We start from the raw sequence: 20,391 nt of genomic DNA, 5'->3' as shown, positions 1-20,391 counted from the left end.
TGTGTACTTTAGGTAGTGCCTTTGCCTTGGGTAATGTTGGGTTCATGTTGACCATTTTTTGTTGTTCTTGCTCGTTAAATAAACAAGTTGAATTTTTATGGATTGTTTTTAGATTCCTTTGAATTCTAGAGACCGGGTCTTTATTTACTATAGTGTAAGAATCATTAGAAAAGAATTCTTCGGTTTTTTTGATGTAGTCACCTTTATTTACTAGGACTATTGTTTCGCCTTTATCTGCCTTAGTCACGATAATGTCGTTATCTTTTATTTTTGTCTTTAAATCTTTTATTTGTTTTAGGAGGGTCTGGTCGGAATTAGTTTTCATTTCTTTTACTAAACTTGGGAGTTTCTTTTTTACTTCATATTTAATGTCATTTTGTATTTCTGCCGGCAGTTTCCCTATATTTGCTTCAAATTCCGCTATTGTGATAGTTAATTCTTCCATTTTGTACGGGTTGGGCCAATTGAACTTAGTTCCTTTGTTGAGTATGTTCATTTCATTTTCAGAAAATTTTGTGTCTGATAAATTAATTGTCGCGGGGTTGTTTATCTTCAAAGGAATTGAATCATTTTTTCGATTAACAGTTAACTTTTTTGGATCTTCTAATAGGTGTTTCAGTTTGTTTTCTAGAGTTTTTTGCTTTCTGTCTAAGATGTTGGAGAGTTTTTCAATAGTATGTCGTTGAATGGAGCTCCAGTCTAAAGGCGATGTAAAATGGGATATACTTAAGTGTGCTTTGTAGAGCTGTAAGTTTAGTAGCGATTTTTTTCTGTACAGTAACTTTAATTCGTTTTTTAGCCATATTTTGTTTACTCTGTTCTGGGTGTCAAGAGATTTTGAACTTGATATGTTCTTTCTTTGGGTAGACCTTAAGAATTTCGGTATTACACCGTACCTTAAACATTCTTTCAAAAACCAGATATCTTTAGCAATCTTACTGACTTTAACCTTGAGGTTAATATACCTGTTTGTCTTAGTTTTTGCCTGGTTGGCTATCACATTACATGTAACTAATCTCATTTTTAGGCCCGTATTGAACTATGCTATGATATATTAACAATTTGTTGGTTATTTTGATCCACCTTTTCAATACAAATTACAGTTTGTGTTGTTAAGTTGTAATGTTACAGCACTAATTTACCGGGACATGTTTCGCTTTTATTCATAAGCATCATCAGCCTATACAATTGTCTCAAGGTTTGTCATATTTGGATTGTTGTTACAAATTTCATTACATTGAATGTAAATCTAATTTCATTGATAACAATATTTAAAACACAAGAATAATATACACATTAAAAATTATGACAATGTGATTTGCAATGTTTAAATGGAGTAACTCTTAATTATAAAACACATTGACGTCCAAAACACAGTTTTTACAATTTGAAAATTTGGCTAAAAATTGTTTGCAATATTAAAATAAAATTGATTCAACTATAATTTTGGTATTAAAATTTGAGTCATAAATATTATTTAGAGAGCACAATTCTTAACTAAAATTCTCAATACTGAAATGTTACTGTATTCTAGAAACCAACGCACTTCAGAAACTATAGCTCCTACATATTAACATCCAATATTAAAATATGTTTCTCACATTACCATATATGGTGTTGTAATCCTATTGGCAAAAATAACAATAATTATTATTGGTGAAATATTGGGTCGAATCATAGGTAGCTTCCCTGATTGGCTGTTTGAGTGTTTCTCAATTTCCGGCCTTTGGCTCCTTAGCAGGAGCAGGGCTGTGGTCCGCGTCTTTGGTTTCCGTATGTTTTCAAGATCGGATGCACCTTGTGAGGTGGTCCGTTCAGCTGCTCCAGTCATCCCGGGGTAAGGGTTTTCTTTTCTCGAATGTTACATTAATATGTAAATTAATTTGTTTGGAGTTTACCTTAGACCAAGCGATTCCAACTGAGGTGCTCCCACAGCCCCGGCCGGCCCCGGCAGCAGCCCCAGTGCTGTGCTATAGCATCGTTGAGGTGGTGGGGGAAGGAGGGGAAGTGGCAGAGGCAGAACCACAGGTCGTCAAGTCAGCACGCAGCTTATGAAAACAATAGTATTTTTTACAGCTCTGTGAACACATAAACACACAATTTATTCTGTACATACTTTGCGTTTGCCTTAATGTACATTTAGCGTTTAAGTCTATTGCTGACATCGTTTTGGGGCAACTAATTTACCAATAATGTGTACAATCGATTTGACAGTAGAAATCGTTTTGGGGCAACTAATTTACCAATAATGTGTACAATCGATTTGGCAGTAGAAATTCTAAGTACAGCCTCCAAGTCCGCATCAGACAGACGTCCTAGTTCTCCATTTATTTAAATTCAGAATAGAAAACATCTGTTTTTTGCAATTTTCAAAAAAACAATAGCCAATAACGTGCTTGAACTGAGCCTTCTAAAGTGTTGGGTTCAAGAATCTGTGGGACAGGGAGATAAAATATTTAAAATAATTATCATTGTGGGTTCTTTTTTGCAATAGGTCTTATGGCGATGATTGGATAGGAAAAGGGTAGGAATGGGAAGGAAGCGGCCGTGGCCTTAATTAAGGAACAGCCCCAGCATTTTCTTGGTTTGAAAATGGGAAACCATGGAAAACCATCTTCAGCGCTGCCGACAATGGGGTTCAAACCCACTATCTCCCGGATGCAAGCTCACAGCTGAGCGCCCCTAACCACACCGCCAACTCGCCCGGTGTTTTTTCTTAGAAGCACAACAACTAAGTCTAATTCTAAACTGTTCTTAATAATACAAAACCAAAAACGAAAACAAATCTCCTAAATTGCAAGTAAAACAATTCCTAATGAGTAAGTTATTACGTATCTCTGAAGAAATTAGCAATTTTGATTTTAACTTAGCAATTTGTTCGGTTCTTGCTGTGTCAACAATGTCATCACAGGTGGAAACATGTTTATTGTGGTAGTGTCGTCGCACAGTTGAAGACTTTATGCTTAAAATGACACAACAAATTAAACACTGAGCTTTCCCTTCGGTAGTGAGAACAAAATATGAATCCATCCATGAAGGATTAAACGACATTTTTAACGAAGGTGAAACCAACTACTCCACTGTCTGTTCTATAGAAAAGATTCTACTCAGAATGACACACAGAGAGAGAATGAGAATGAATGTACTGTCTCTTACGCAGACACGCACCGACCACTGCGCGGGGTAGGTGGGGAAGGAGGGGAACGGTGCTGCTGAGTGCAGCACTGGTGCGCCCCGGCACTAAGTGCTCGAGTTGGAAAGGCCTGCCTTAGACCCTGGTTTTTACCATTTTGGTTTTGTAATGCTTTAGGTCGTCAGCTAGGCATATCCTTTGTTTTGGAGGCAATTCTTTTTTATTAACCTTTGGTGTAATGTAAATTTTTTTTTTTTTAAATTCGGGTTGCCTATAGTAATGCAGCATCAATTTAGAGTAAGCCTGTGGAGCGATGCATCTCTCACTGATGTGTATTAGGAGAAGACAGCAGCTTTGAAGGCCTCTGCTTTAAATTTCAAATTACGTTATTTTCTTGGTAATAATTTGGAGACACTTTTCCATTTTGATGGTTGTAATTATGTCATATTCCCTGTTAAATTTTCCTTGTAAATTTCATTGTTGAAGTTATGCTCACCTTCTTAAATGTAATTGTTATATTGTGTTGCTATTTGATTTTCTGAAGAACCACCGATAGGAACCTCGTGGTTCAATTTAACCTTTTTCCTAATTGGTGATGTTATCCTTTTAATTGGTGTTTTTATATCTTGTTAAAAATGTTTATTGTGAGTAAGCCAGACTAAAGGGTTAATGCTCTCACGTTTTTTCCCCTACAATGTCACGTAAGATCTTGTCCTCTGTAGGGTTTCCCAGCCTGCTTCCCATATATCCTTTCTCTAGTTGTCATGTTGGTAACCCTGCGTAACCATGTGTATGTTGTTGAAATTTAAAATATTTTTCCTGGTGTATCATCGGCTGACGTTGTTCCTTCAGGTTTGTTATTTTTGGATTATTACATCATTACTTGTTTTATATGTACCTTATATTATGTGCACTCTTCTGTAAAGGGAGTGGGGGCGGGGGTTTACATCTGTTAGCTGAGGCGTGGTTGTAGAAGAAAGAGATGCAAAAGCTATAACCCTTGTCTAACCTAAAAAAATAACCTGGTATCATCTCCTAACGTAATTTCTTGTTAACATGTCTCATGTGGTCCCTGTCCCCTTCCATTTGAGGAAGGAGGAATTAGTTTACGAACTTCATATTTGTAAATTGAATTCAACAGGAAGGGTTAGAGATGTCACGAGCTTGTTAAAGCAATCTCTTAATGTACCCATATCCGTACCCGGCTTATCAACAGACGAAGTGTGTGCACCTTTGACCATTGTTAAAGATAAATTTACTGAATTCAAAGCTATTATTTTGTCCTTTTGCTCTAAACCGTCTAATGCTCAGTTAACACGTGTGAAAGCCCAAGTGTATCAAAGTTTTCAAGTATTTTTGATAAAATAGAAGGCTTGCTAGAAGGCAATGTGTCGTCTAGCTCCAGTTCTGTAGTTAATGTGTCTGCTCCATCTGAATCTTGTGACAGTGAGACTATGTCTATATCAACTGCTTCACAAATTATTGATGTGGTAATTTGTGATAATGTTTCTCTGCAATCTTCTCCTGTTATATTTACAAGTGCTTCTCTGCCCGTGAATAATGCCAATGATGATTCTTTTACACAAGTTGGTATGTCCATCATTCCTATGGGAACTGTTAATTCAACTGTATCTTTATCTCAAATCTTCTGTTGCAACACAAGCTGTTTCTCTTCCAATAATGCGAAGTTCTATGAGCTCAAGTGCCATCTGTGTCAAACACTTCAGTTATGTCTGACTCGTTGGCTGAACGGTCAGCGTACTGGCCTTCGGTTCAGAGGGTCCCGGGTTAGATTCCCGGCCGGGTCGGGGATTTTAACCTTTTGGTTAATTCCAATGGCACGGGGGCTGGGTGTATGTGTTGTCTTCATCATCATTTCATCCTCATCACGACGCGCAGGTCGCCTACGGGGGTCAAATAGAAAGACCTGCACCTGGCGAGCCGAATCCATCCTGGGACATCCCGACACTAAAAGCCATACGACATTTCATTTTACTTCAGTTATTTCTCAAATGTGCGTAAATGTTTTGCAGATGCGAATATCTACGCTGGTTTCCTTGCAATCTAATTACAGTCCTAACCTCACTTTCAGTACTCCAACTTTTTCCCAAGGGCGTTTGAACCAAGATTACTATACAACTGTGATTCCTTCCCATAAACATTCCAGATGTAACCACCCCCCGCTTACAGAAGAGTGCATATAATATAAGGTACATATAAAACAAGTAATGATGTAATAACCCAAAAATAACAAACCTAAAAGAACAACGTCAGCCGATGATGCACCAAGAAAAACATTTTAAATTTCAAGAACATAGACATGGCTATGCAGGGTTACCAACATGACAACTAGAGAAAGGATGTGTTGTGTATGTCCTCCGCGCCTACAATCTCCGCGGCCCGCCCGACACATGGATCTGATCGTCTGTGACGTCAGCCAGCGCTATAAAAAGGAGCAACGTTTCTCGCCTCTCCAGGACTACCACAGTGTCCAACGACCAGACTACACCGCAAGTCAGACACGGAGGCACCCTCTTAAAAATGTGTTCTGAACAGGTGGACTGATTCCTGGCCGTGAGGTTTCACCTCTGGACATTGCCTCATTCATCCTGCATCCCATAGCCATGTCGAGCACCCATCCAAGCATTCTGCTACTCACTCAAGTCCCCTACAGTGCTCCGACTCCAATAATAGAATTCTGCTATATATGAACACTAGATGCAAGTTCCTTGCAAGTTATACGCCTCCTGTTAGCATTCTGCTAATACGAATTCTCTCTACAAGTTCCACTTATTATTATACATGACCAATAGTTTTCGACTATCAAGAACATTCTCTCATTTGAACAGACTGTCTCATCAAGACAAGATTGAATGTATATAGGAATCTCAAATGTAAATATTATTCAGGCCCTCAGCCTACTACCTTATATTAACATTAAAACGTGTGCAACTCAACAAGCTTCAAGAAAAGTTTCATTCTATTTCATGTATATATTGTATAAATGTATTGAAGTAATAAACTTTTATGTTGTGCCTTGTTTACCAAGTTCCTTGTATACAACAGGAAACCCTACAGAGGACGAGGTCTTACATGACGTTGTAGGGGAAAAAACATGAGAGCACTGACCCTTTAGTCTGGTTTACTCACAAACATTTTTAACAAGATATAAAAACACCAATTAAAAGGATAACATCATCAATTAGGAAAAAGGTTAAATCGAACCACGAGGTTCCTATCGGTGGTTCTTCAGAAAATCAAATAGCAACACAATATAACAATTACATTTAAGAAGGTGAGCATAACTTCAACAATGAAATTTACAGGGAAAATTGAACAGGGAATATGACATAATTACAACCATCAAAATGGAAAAGTGTCTCTAAATTATTACCAAGAAAATAACGTAATTTGAAATTTAAAGCAGAGGCCTTCAAAGCTGCTGTCTTCTCCTAATACATATCAGCAAGAGATGCATCGCTTCACAGGCTTACTCTAAACTGATGCTGCATTATTGGGGCAACCCGAATTAAAAAATTAAAATTCACATTACACCAAAGGTTAATAAAAAGGAATTGTCTCCAAAACAAAGGGTACGCCTAGCTGATGAACTAAGGCATTACAAAACCAAAACGGTGAAAACCAGGGTCTAAGGTAAACTCTGAACAAATTAATTTACATATTAATTTAACATTCAATAAAAGAAAACATGCTTACTCCGGGATGACTGGAGCAGCTGAGCGGACCACCTCACAAGGTGCATCCGATCTTGAAAACGTACGGAAACCAAAGATACGGACCACAGCCCTGCTCCTGCTAAGGAGCCAAAGGCCGGAAATTGAGAAACACTCAAACAGCCAATCAGGGAAGCTACCTATGATTCGACCCAATATTTCACCAATAAAAATTAGTTATTTTCGCCAATAGGATTACAGCACCATATATGGTAATGTGAGAAACATTCTAGAGCAGGGATGGCGAACCTTTTCCAACTAGTGTGCCATTTTAGATCTGGATTATTATTCTCAACTGTCTTCTGTGCCACTTGTGCCACTTGTGCCACTCACCACCGCCACTACCGACTTCCATTCTTAATTCCAAATTATGTTTCATAATATGTTATATTGTAAGATACCAAATACATGTGATTGCATGTTTCATGGTCGTATTTTGCCAATACCGCAAAAATACTTATTAGCTATGTCATTTATGTTAGGTTCATAACTTATCTTCACAACGTTCATTGTAGAAAATAGCTGCTTGCAGGCGTATGATGACCCAAACAAAATAAGTAGCACTGTAACAAGTTTCTTCATGGCCGAAAACTTTTGTGGGAGGCTGTTCCACTGTTCAAGTATTAAGTTCTCCGGTTTATGCAGAGAGTATTCACCATCAACAGCACACTCGATTTTCACTAATGCATCATCAAGTTGTACGAACTATTTCACCCATACATGCTTTCTTGAAATTCAGTCAACTCCATTTCTAAACTGTCAATATATAACCACTCAAGAAAAAGCTCATTTGTGCAATATGAGGTTTTGAAATAAAGGGCGATAGTTTCTCCAAATCTTGAAATTGGGATAATTTCTTGGCAACTATTTGTCTTACAAAATTCACAACAATAAACAGTTACTCACTAAGAATAATTACGCGATGCTGGCAACCACACACAAGCCAAACTTCACTAATTCACTGATGTGGGTGAGCGAATGGCGACTTCCGGACCTATCAGTGTTTTAGTGTTGCCATAATGCACGTTCGAATGGAACTAGAATTTAGATTTTCGGTATTTATTTCTTAAACCTAAAACACTATGACTATATGATGCACGAGATATGTATAGTATATAGTACAAAACGCACATAAAAATGTTAATATGTGCATGTGGTGTGCCACCAAAATCGTGTTCGCGTGTCACCTAATGACACGCGTGGCATAGGTTCGCCATCCCTGTTCTAGAGGTTTCGATTGCGAAACTCAGCGATTTCATGATCGAAGCCTCCACGTGGAAACTACAGGGAGATACAAAAAATGGGTTACAACAAACATACTACTGGAGATCTCCAATACCGAAATCCGTGTCTTCCAACATTCATAATGATTATTAAATATCAACCGTCTTTCCTGTAAGTCCTGAAAATTCTTAAAATTCACAAAAAATTCGCAACAAATAAACACATACCAAACAAACAAATATTTAATTGAATTCTTCGAAAATGTCTGAGAGTTCCTTAGTTTTTTCAATGACTGTTTCATGATAAATTTTTAGTATAATATCAAGAATTAAATGATTCCATCCACTTTATGAACTCACCACCAGCGACATCATTATATTATTATTATTATTATTATTTTCATACATTCCCTTTCCAGATTCTCTCTGGGTAGGGTAGTGTACCAAAACCCTCCACTTACTCGATCTTTCCACCATTCCTTTTCTAGTACTTTATTGCTATCGACCCCTCTATTTGCAATACAGTCCACAACAGAACTCCTCCATCTCATTCTAGGCCATCCCCTAGGTCTCACTGCAATCTCTTCTTGAAGCTTACACACTTTCACGCTTCTCCTTATTTCCTCATTTTGTATTCTATCTCTTTTTGTCTTTACCTGTATGCTCCTCAAGAACCTCAATTCAGCTGCTGGTGTCCAGGCTGCTGAAGCATAGGTCAGTATAGGTTTATAATAGGATGAGTATAAAACCTTCTTGCACTTCACTGGCACATCTTTGTTCCATACAATGTCTCTCACACACTGGTAGAAACTTGCAGACTGCTGTATTCTTGTATCAATTTCTCGATCCAAATTTCCATCTTGCGACATCATGCTGACCAAGTATTTAAATTTTTCACTACTTCAAGAGGTTCATTTTACATTTTTATCACTCCCCTGGATTTTCTGTTACCTCTCGTCATGATCCTCAAGTCCTGTTTTTCGCAGTACTAATCTTCATTTCAAAATATCTTATCTCCTCATTCCATAAATCAACTTTTGTCTACTTCCTCTTCATTATCTCCCCAAACTACAATGTCATCAACGGAGAGCATAGACTTTACTTGCTCGTCCATCATCTTCTCCTTGATATTGTGGAATTCTATCCATGATGATAATGAATGTCTTATTCATTTAGCCAAGATTCTTTCAGGGACCTTAGCTGTATGAGGTATCAGTGTCATTCCTCTGTAATTTTCACATTGCTTCCTGTCTTCTTTCTTGAAAATTAGTATAATGACCCCTTTCGTTCAGTCTCTTGGAAAAGTCTTTTCTCTCCATAACACTCTGAAGAGTCTATACAACCACTGTAGACCAACTGCTCCTGCTGCTATTATCATTTCTATGGTGACTTCGTCAATTCCAGCTGCCTTGCCTCGTTTCATTCTTTTAGTGGCCCACTCAATCTCTGCCATGGACACCTCGTTTTCCTTATCTTCCATCTGCACTAAATCTCGTTCTTCAATTTCTCCTTGTACCAAGGTATTTTACACGTTGTAAAGCTATTCAAAGTATTTTCCCCACCTCTGCAATATATCCCACTTCTGTGTCATCACTTCCTCCTGTTCATTTTTGATGAAGATAGCACCTTCACCTGGGTTTTTCTTCTTTTTTACCCACTGGAATAAGATCTTTTTACTTCTGGTTGTATCTTCTTGCAGAGATTCAGTGAATTTTTGCCAGCATTTCTTGTTCTCTTCTTGAACCACCTTGGCACGCTACTTCTTGCAGTGCCTGTATTCTGTTTTGCATTGTGTTGTTCTGTTTCTCAGCCATTTTTTCCAAGCTTGTTTCTTCTGTTTAACTACATCTTTTACCCTGTCATTCTACCAGCGCGTTTCTTGATCTTTCTTCCTTCCTTCCTGATACTCTTCCACATGACTTTTATGCAGACTCCACCATGGCTGTTTTAAAGTACGCCCATTCTTCTTCGACCCTTCTGATGTCTTCCTTAGGTATACTTGTTTTAATGTGTGTCTGGAACTCTTCATTAATTTCCTCCTCCTGCAATTTCCACACCCATAGCTTTCTCTGCCTAATCCAGTATCTTTTGTGTCTTTCCCATCTTTAACTTTGCTATCACAACTCTGTGATCTCCTTCAAAAGATTCACTTGGGAGGGCTGTTACATCTACCAACATTTTCCTGTTACCTTTCTCGACCAAAATGTAATCTATCAGAGTTTTTATTTTGTTATCCCAACTATATCTTGTTATCTTCTGTTTTTCATTTGAAACCATGTCTTACCAATGATCAGCTCATTTAATCTACAAAAGTCTACAAAAATATCTCCAGCCTTGTTTCTCTTCCTGTATTCAAATGGTCCTAAAATCTCTATCTCCTTTTCTTTCCTGACCTACTTGGGCATTCGTGTCTCTTATGATCACAACTTATTTCCCGTATACGGCCTTCCAGATATTCCTCTAGATCTGTATTTCCTGTTTGTGGAGCATACCCTTGAATTATATCTGTAACACCAGTTTCAAGACTCAATCTGACCTTAATCAACCTGTCATTTATGTTTTCCACCAATTCTAGGTATTCCTTTAGGTCTTTTCTAATTCTGAGGCCTACACCATTTTTGGTTTCTCTACCTCCACAATAGTATGAGGTGCATCCTTTCTTTAGTTTCCTCTCACCTTTTCCTTTTCATTTGGTCTCAATAATTCCCGGCAATGTTATACCTTTGTCAACCATAAAATCTACAATTTCTTCCATTTTCCCTGTTAGTGTCACTGAATTGATGGTCGCTATCTTGATGCGTTTGGTTGCTGGTCGCCCATTTCTCACATTTCTCCCAGCATCACAATAACTGCACGTTGCTTGTGGGGAACACCCTAGCATTTTCTGAGGCTTCAGTACACTTATACAGGCTTTTATTACAATGGGTTCACCACTCCCAAAGGCATTTTAGAGCTACTGCCAGCTGAAACTTGTAGGCCGCTCCTGACATGGAGAACAGACACCATTTGTAGCCGCTCCTTTGGAGTACAGACGCTAGAGTTATGTGGGGTTGCAGTGGCATTTCCTCCACTGAGAGACCATTTCCCTTCTATAAGGACTCCTCCGCCCTTAGCCGTTGGTCCTTATAGTGGGTCAGGCTATTTATTGCCACCCAACACTCAGCGTGGAGATACTGGCTGTATGGTTTACTCCATTACAATGACAGATTTAAATGGCCAGACACTGTATTATTATTATTATTATTATTATTATTATTATTATTATTATTATTATTATTATTATTATTATTATTATATTCTGGGTGATCACCTAGTGTAGGCCTTATTTTCATTTGATATGTTTTATTAGAGGTCTCTTAATCATATTAAAAGCTGAGACTAGCATACTCTGGCCACGTTAAGTGATCAGATGCACTGGAAAAAACAATCATGCTAGGAATGATCAGCGTACAAGAAGACCAGGTCACCAGAGGACTCACTGGTTAGACACCATTAAAACAGACAACCCTCATCCTAGAACTAAAGGAGGCAGTGTGGAACAGGACAACTTGTAGAGCGCTAATTCATAGAATCGCCGAGGATCGGATCAAACTGAACGGATGACATCATCTATATATATATATATATATAAAATAACTTGCCCGGACTGACTGACTGACTGACTGACTGACTGACTGACTGATTCATCATTGCCGAGCCAAAACTACTGGACATAAAGAAATGAAATTTTGGGGATACATTCATATTAACATGTAGGTGCTCGCTAAGTAGGATTTTTGGATAATCCGTAGGTAAGGGGGTGAAAGGGGGATGAATTTTTAAAATGAGGATATCTATATCTCAAAAACTTAAAAGTCTACAGATGTAAAAAATTGGTATTTGGAATCTCTTTTGAAAATAAACACATTTTTGTGTTTTTGGATAATCCGATGAATAGGGGGTGAACAGGAGTGACAAATGGGGTGAATTTAAAAAAAACAATATCTGAAAATTATCTCAGACACTTAACATATTACAGATTTGAAAACTAGTATTTGGAATTTCCTGTAAAAGTAAAGAAACAATTGCCAACGCATGGAACAGTATTTTGTGATTTGCGCAATATATTTCAAACATTTTTGATTTCGTACAATATATTGCACAACCCTTCCCAATATTAAATACACACTATCAATTATATTGCACAAACCCCAATATTGCACATCTATGGACCCCTTAAAATCTTTAGTTTTTGAGATATAAGTATCCTCATACAAAGAATTCAACTAATTTTTCAAGTAATTCACCCCCTTTAAGTGGATTTTCCAAATTTTCATATATGTAACATCCCGCCAGTTGGTATCAACAAGTGGGGGAGAACGTATCGTGATGACACACAAACAGGTAGTGAGTGAAAAAGTTCATTTTGGAGTTTAGCGGAGTGTACCATTACCTTCTGGAACTATGGGACGTTAAGAGCAAAGATTACAGTGATCGCGTTAAAAATGGTGAACAGAATGAGGTGCTTATTGAGAAATATCGCGAAAAATATCTGAACACCGACTAGCAACAAGTTATTTTTAAAAATCAGTTCTCTGCGTACAAACATCCGGAAGGAACTGAAGCAGTTTCCTGATACAGAAAAGAATGTTCACCAAACAAAATACTGGCATGGACTGACCATATATTGTCATGCATATTATATGTCTATGACTGCTTTGCACAATATATTGCACAACCAACAATATTATCTCCACACAATTCTATTTATTTTCACAAACCTGATAATTGTGCAATAATATTGTACATCTGTGGGCAGCTAACAATATATTCTACAATCCATTTTGTGCAATAATATTGCACGTCTATGGACCCCTTTACAGACGTAAAGATTAGTATTTGGAATCTCCTTTAAAAATAAAAAAGCACGCATTTTTGGGGTGGGGGGAATCAATTAGGGGGCAGGGGCAGTGGAAAAGGAGTTTAATTCCTTTCTATGAGGATACATATATCTCAAAACTGAAGATGTTACAGTCATGATAACTGGCATTTGGAAGCTAGTTTATAAATAAAAAAACAAGTTCATTGGTTTTCCAAAAATTCACTTAAGTGGGGAGGGTGAAGGGAAGTGAAAAATTTTAATTCTTTTTATGGAGAAACGTATCTAAAAAACTTAAGGTTACACACGTAAAAATTTGTATTTGGAGTTACTTAAAAAAATAAACACTCATTTTTGCAGGGGGAGAATCAACTTAACGGGCTGGGGTGACAAAGGAGTTGAATTATTTTTATGAGGATACATCTCAAAAACTGAAGATGTTAGAGGCATGAACATTTGTATTTGGAATCATCTTTCAAAGTAAAGAGAGACATGTTCTTTTGTCTTCATAAAATCCACCTAAGAGGGGGTGAATGAACTGAAAAATTAGTGAAATTCTTTGTGTGAGGATACTTATATCTCAAAAACTAAAAATGTTAAAGACGTGAAAATTGGCATTTGGAATCTCCTTTAAAAATAAAGAAACACTTTTGCGGAGGGGGAAATCAACTTAACAGGTAGGAAAGGGGGTGAAAAAAGAGTTGAATTAATTTTATGAGTATATTTATATTTCAAAAACAGAAGATCTTGCATATATGAAAATTAGTATTCGGTATTTCCTTTAAAAATGAAGAAACACGCATTTGTTTCTTTTGGAAAATCAACGTAAGAGGTGTGGGGTTGAAAATAAGTAAAGGATGAGTTGAAATATATATTTATAAGGATACTTTATCTTATAAACTGAAGCTGTTACAGACGTGAAAGTTGGTATTTTGAATTTCCTTTCAAAATAAAGAAACCCATATTTTTTGTTTTCGGAAAGTCCACTTAAGGCGGAACAAGGGAGAAAAGAAGTGAAGAAGAAGTTGAATTATTCTTATGAGTATACATTTATCTCAAAAACTGAATGTGTATTTTGAATTTCCTTTAAAAATAATGAAACACGTATTTTTTGTTTTAGGAAAATCCAATTAAGGGGCTGAAAAGAATTGGAAAAGAGGGTGAATTTTTAAAATGAGTACCGGTATATGTACATTATATGTCAAAAACTTAACATGTTAGAGATAAGAAACTTGGTATTTGGAATGTCCTTTAAAAATACAGGAACCTGTACATTTTTGTTTTCAGGGAAGGCACTTAACAGGGGGTCGAAAGAAGTGAAAAGTAGTTGAATTATTTTTTATGCGGATACTTATATCTCAAAAACTGAACATTTTACAGATGTGGGAGTAGGTATTTGGAATCTCCTTTAAAAAGTAAAGAAACATGTATTTATTTTTTCAACTTGAGAGAAGACTGTTTTTCACATGTACAGTTCTATGTCGCATGGTCGTCTTAGCTCCAAAAGGTAATACCACAAACATGTTTACAAATATTTGTATAACTAAAATATATGTGATTGAATCTTCTACTGTCATATTTTAGCAGATCTCCAGATGATGCAAGAGCCTGTAAGCCATTCTGCAGCCCTAAACTAGGAGCTTACACCACCACATCAACTTTCTTGCCCTCAAACCAACATACTAATCTATCCATATCTGACCAATGCTCTTGTCACTGTCACCTTTTGTCACTTAAGGAATGTGCAAGAAATTTACTACAGTTTCAATCATCAGTGATCTGCATGTATGGCTGCCACCCAGGTGGCAGATTCCCTATCAGTTGTTTACATAGCCTTTTCTTAAGTGTTTTCAAATAAACTGGATATTTATCAAATATCTCCCTTGATAAATTATTCCAATCCTTTATTCCTCATCCATAAATGAATATTTGCGAAAATTTGTCCTCTTGAATTCTAACTTTATCTTCATATTATGATCTTTCCTATTTTTAAAAGCTCCACTCAAGCTTATTCCCCTACTAACATCATTCCGCATCATTTCTCCACTGACAGCTCAGAACATACCACTTAGTCATGAAGCTTATCCCTTTATTCCTAAGTCTTCCCAGCTCAAAGTCCGCAACATTTTTGTAATACTATTCTTTTTTTTTTTAATCACCCAGAACAAATCACGCCTCTTTCCTTTGGATCTTTTCCAGTTCTTGTATTAAGTAATCCTGGTGTGGGTCTCATACATTGGAACCATACTCTAATTGGGGTCTTACCCTTAAATACCCTCATAACCATGTGAAGAGATCTGTATCCTTTGTTTACAACCTCGTTAGTATCATTACCCCAATGAAGATCATTCCTCGTATTAACACCTAGGTACTTACAGTGATTCCCTTGAGGTACCCTCACCCCACAAACACAGCGAGTTTTGTCTACTGTGAAACACAATATGAAACTCTGCATTGCCACCTATTAACTCACCAGCATTGGCAATGCATGTTTATTCATTTGTGACATTGTCTGAGCTGCACCATGTTGATTCTGCCCATTTAAACACGTTTTCTTCTCTTTACTTCTCTTTTCTTCTGCCAAAATTTCATTAAAATTTAACTCTTACCTTTCTGTGACAAGTACAGTATATAAACAGTTGTATGGATCTACAGGAGAGAGCATATGTCATATGTTAAAAAATTAAAATAAATTAAATAGTAATTATCAAGGTTTACTCTTCTAGTAAGATTTAACAAGTCACAACTCTATGAAATTGGTTACCACAGCTGATATGCATTCAGTCTTCGAAGAACAAGTGTTCAGTATTATCTGAGAGGTCAAGATATTCATGTCATTGACAATGAGAAATACTTTGCTGAACATGAGAATGATATTTTCTCAAAACATTATTACAGTAACATTTTTTTTTTATTAGTACTGACAAGAAGGCTTTTTATCTCCTGTTTTTTCCTTCAGTGCAATAAGTTTATCACTGAATGGTCAATGAATAGGGCTTTGACACAGAGGGCTCTGGGTTCAAGTCCTGTTCAGGCCAAGGATTTTAATTGTGTCAATTCCTCCAATTCAGGAACTGGGTGTTTATGCTTGATACAACACACTCCTCTTCATACACACCACATAACATTTCCAAGCACCACAGATACACACAGTAGTGAAAAATCTCCCCCCACCCCCACAAAGGTTTGGCATGAAGAAAGGCATCCAGCCATAAATGAGGGCCAAGTCCAGATGTGCACCGCATTTCTCACCTGCAACCACACCAGGGCGTGGGTAAAGCGGAAGAAGAAATACAAAATAACAGGATGTTGTTCAGATAAACCAAATTACTTTTTATTAATCTTTAAATTACTGAAGATTTTTACCTCCCTTGAAGAATTCAAGGTCTCAAATAACACTAAAAAGGTTCAGGTAGTTAGCTGTTAGGATGCGAAAGCATGAAGAAGAGTAGTGTATACAAATTGTTTCCAGTACCTTAGAGGTAAAAGAAACTAAACTATTTAATTCTAGAAGAAAAATTCTTATTTCAGTTAAACTTCAAGTATGTCCAATAATAAAGTCATAGTAACCATATAGTTTTAACTCAGTACAGTTCAGCAAATCTTACCTTGTAGAAATTATCTGTCTCCATTGAGCTTTAGGAAAAGATATGGGACCCCTTCGATTGTCCATACTTGATATATTGTTGGAACTCGCACTGATATCATCAGTCACAGACGAAGATGCATGCTCTTCAGGTGTAATAGGTTGAAAATAGTGAAATGAGTTGCTGTATGGGGAAATGGGAGGAACAGGAATTACTGGTGAGTACTGTGAATTGCAAGGATCCTCTGAGAAAAATAGATTTTCAGAACCTGGATGTAATGGTAGGGAGATTTTAAGTTTCAGTCCATTTTTATTACTCAATTTTGAAGATAAAGTATGAGCTGAATTAGAACACAAGGAATTACTATTTGTGGTTATATTTTGTTGACTACTACATACATTTCCAGGACCGTTTGCTGGACATGAGGAGCTTTGACCATCTGAAATTATTGAACTTCCAGTTTTGGTAACGTTCGGGTTATAGTGCATAGAAAATGACCAGCCATAACGATCTTTGATATCTGACTTAAAATCCTTGATAGCTGAGATAGAGCTAACATTTACTTTGTCTTGGAAAAGGCAATGGAGATTCTCTTTTCCTTCCACTTTGGTAATATTCTCAGCTGTATTATTTCCAGCCAGTTCTAAATTGCTACCATAGTCCATGAGAAGTCTCACCACTGAGTTATGCTCTCTAGCAGTGGCTAATTTTAGTGCTGTCATACCTAAAAACAAAGTGAAAGATATGGTTTACGGAACATACAAAATAGAAATATACATTGGAAACATTTGAGCAACATAAAACACACAACAATTATTATTCAGAGGAAAGTAAATTCCTCAACTATAACAAGGTTCTAAATACAGTATAAAACTGAAGTAGAAATGCCTGTTACTTCATTTTGATAAATGCAGTATGAATGCATCTGTCTTTTGGCACAGGTCATAGTGAACTGTAGCTTGCACAAGTCTCAGTCTCATGAATGGCTGTGACAGTATGGAAGCTGCTAAGTTATGAATGTATATGTCTGGTGTATCTGGATGTTATGAAAGGTGTTATTCCTAGGACTGGTCATACTATAGTTGCACTTTCTGGCCCAGTGAGGACTGCAATGGCAAACTACCTCACTTCTCATCGAGCTTTGTATGCCTCATTATGGTACTGCCATTGGCTTGTGCTGTTTTTCCTATAACCACATTACCTTTGATGGTGCTTTCTGAGAATCCAACCAGTCTCAGGCCAAAGACTTACCAGACATGTTCTATAATAATGCCTTATAATCCAAATTCACAAGTTGAAGTGTGTGACAATTTTTGACACTAATTTTGAAAATGGTAATTTATAAGATACTTTGGAAAAATTAAGACTTGTCCTCTCTCACACATAACACTACAGTAAAAATTATAAAAATTTTAAATATTAAAAAATCACTTGAAAAATATACATCAAACTCAACATAAGAATTACTGTATATTGATGTAATATACAGTACATCACATCAATAGTTTCTTCCATCATGTGCTCGGCAAGGTAATTTCTTCAAATCCCTTCGGTTTATTTGTCTTTGGGTGATTAAAAATCTAGTAAATAGTTTCTCCAAAATTTGACTTCTCTCCAGATATCTCCAGATATGCATAGAAGTTAATAGGATTTACCACACTTACAGAATGAAGCTTTGTGCACACTAAATTTGGTTTTATAAATATTAACCAACAAGTAAATTTGTGAATGTTATTTTCTTAGAGGTCCATTTTTCTTTAAAAAAGAAATTAATAACCATAATTTTGAAAATATAAAAGACAGAAGTATTATATTATAACCTTCCAATGGTCTCCAGATCAGTTATAGAGCCATTGAAGGTTATGGTAAAGAAGAAGTCAATGGAAATTGCACGGAAGTATACGTCCAGCCGTTATACATCCAGTTACTATACGTCCAACTGTGTTTGTCAGCCAAGATAACTCGCTCATTTGAATAGGAAATTTTGATAGAAACAGGATGAAGGCGTAAATTCATAAGCTCAAAACCCCATGGTCATTGGATAATTATATCCGGAAAAACATCGTCAAGTGTATAAGCGGAAACCAGTAAATGAAAGATCACGTCAGCGGGAGAATAAAACAAGTTTTATATGTGAATAGCTGATGTACCCTTGCTTCGCTATGGAATTCTACATTGTATATGGAATTCTAGTGTACACGTGAGCAAGATTGTATTAAATTGCATAGCTCTTAACATTACCCTAGAAACGTGACAAGGAAGTCACCAAACATCTTTTCTCACATGAAGACTGAGGGAATTTTCACTGTAATGGTAGACCCGCTTACATACCATCAGTCATAATCAGGTTGGGGAGTTTTCATTATAATGGTAGACACCCTCTCTCCACCTGCCTTTTACCTCCTCAGAAAGACTGTCTTAGTGGTTTTCCCAACTGAAATGAATGTATATTACAACGACGTCAGTAGGAATGGCGCAATTAAAAGCAATGCTTTCATATGAAATACTCGATAAAATGAAACACCACAGATTTTCTCACTTTTAACGAACAGGACTACACTGCTAATCTAACAGTCCAAAGTTCCAGAGCTGGAATGACCAAGCCGCAGACAGCCGTGATTCGTGAACACTCTTTGTTTTTTCGGCGGGGGGGGTGTCTGAATAATAGCGAGTCCCATAGTAAAACAAGTTAGTTTATTATCAACATGGAATTGTGTGATGATCCAAACCAACAAAGTGTGCATTATCAATTCTATTGTTATTTTCCAATCATGCTGTAATGTAAATATTATTTGTTATTCTCTCTCCATTTACATTTGATTAATTAAATTGGAATATTCTCCCAAGAAACGAGATTTCTCGAGATTATCATTACGTTGAATTGGAAATTAGAACAGCCTTACATAGTTAAGTGGAATGAATTCTTGCTATAGTAATAAGAGCCTAGTATGAAGTACAAATGAACTGTAACCGGTGTTCATCGAATGTCCATGCCCGTGAGTGGAGACTCCCGTAACTCCGTTGACACCAGCCAAGGCATACCTACACAATCTTCGAATCCTTAATTGAATCAACCCATGGACAGTTACAATATAAACTCACAAGGGGGCGTCCCCTACTCGTCACCACCGATTACGCTCAAATTTATAAAACATGCAGGGCTTGGCTAGAAATGAAAGTACCTGAAGTGGGAACTCCAGATGGCCGTATAGAAATGAAAAATAAAAACAGAAATATTGCCACGGCTCTCGCGCCGTATAAGCCACTTACATGAGTGCGCGCACGCCGAGCAGTAGTTGGTGTAGCGGCAAGAGCTCGGACTAGTAATTCGATGGTCGTAGGATCGACTCCCCGTGTGGAAAGTTTTTTTGTTTTCTTTTCCTCTCAACTTTTATATTATTCATTTTCCAATTAAGCAAAGAGGTGAATAATTCATTTTATTTATTTATTTATTTATTTATTTATTTATTTATTTATTTATTTATTTATTTATAGAAAAGGTAAAAAAATTGGGATTCCATTGTCAGATTTTTCAACAATTGATTGTAATTAAAGCATGTACGAAAAGACTTGTCCGCCTCTGTGGTGTGGTTAGTGCGATTAGCTGCCACTCCCGGAGGCCCGGGTTTGATTCCGGCTCTGCCATGAAATTTGAAAAGTGATACGAGGGCTGGAATGGGGTCAACTCAGCTTCAGGAGGTCAACTGAGTAGAGGTGGGTTCGATTCCCACCTCAGCCATCCTGGAAGTGGTTTTCCGTGGTTTCCCACTTCTCCTCCAGGCAAATGCCGGGATGGTACCTAACTTAAGGCCACCGCTGCTTCCTTGTCTGTCCCTTCCAATCTTCCCATCCCACC

At 37.0% G+C, this 20,391-nt stretch overlaps 1 protein-coding gene across 3 annotated transcripts in view; it reads right to left on the bottom strand.

Annotated features, from left to right (window-relative positions):
- Nucleotides 1-20,391, bottom strand: part of LOC136872278 (uncharacterized) — a 287,188-nt gene that overhangs the window by 87,597 nt on the left and 179,200 nt on the right. For all 3 annotated transcript variants that reach the window (XM_068227513.1, XM_068227514.1, XM_068227515.1), the window contains exon 4: nucleotides 16,557-17,259. In XM_068227513.1, the coding sequence (XP_068083614.1) occupies nucleotides 16,557-17,259 (703 nt within the window). The remainder of the gene's footprint in view (nucleotides 1-16,556; nucleotides 17,260-20,391) is intronic.

The sequence above is a fragment of the Anabrus simplex genome, chromosome 4 (assembly GCF_040414725.1).
Source record: "Anabrus simplex isolate iqAnaSimp1 chromosome 4, ASM4041472v1, whole genome shotgun sequence".
Taxonomy (NCBI): Eukaryota; Metazoa; Arthropoda; class Insecta; order Orthoptera; family Tettigoniidae; genus Anabrus; species Anabrus simplex.
This window is presented reverse-complemented; position numbering and strand designations above follow the sequence as displayed.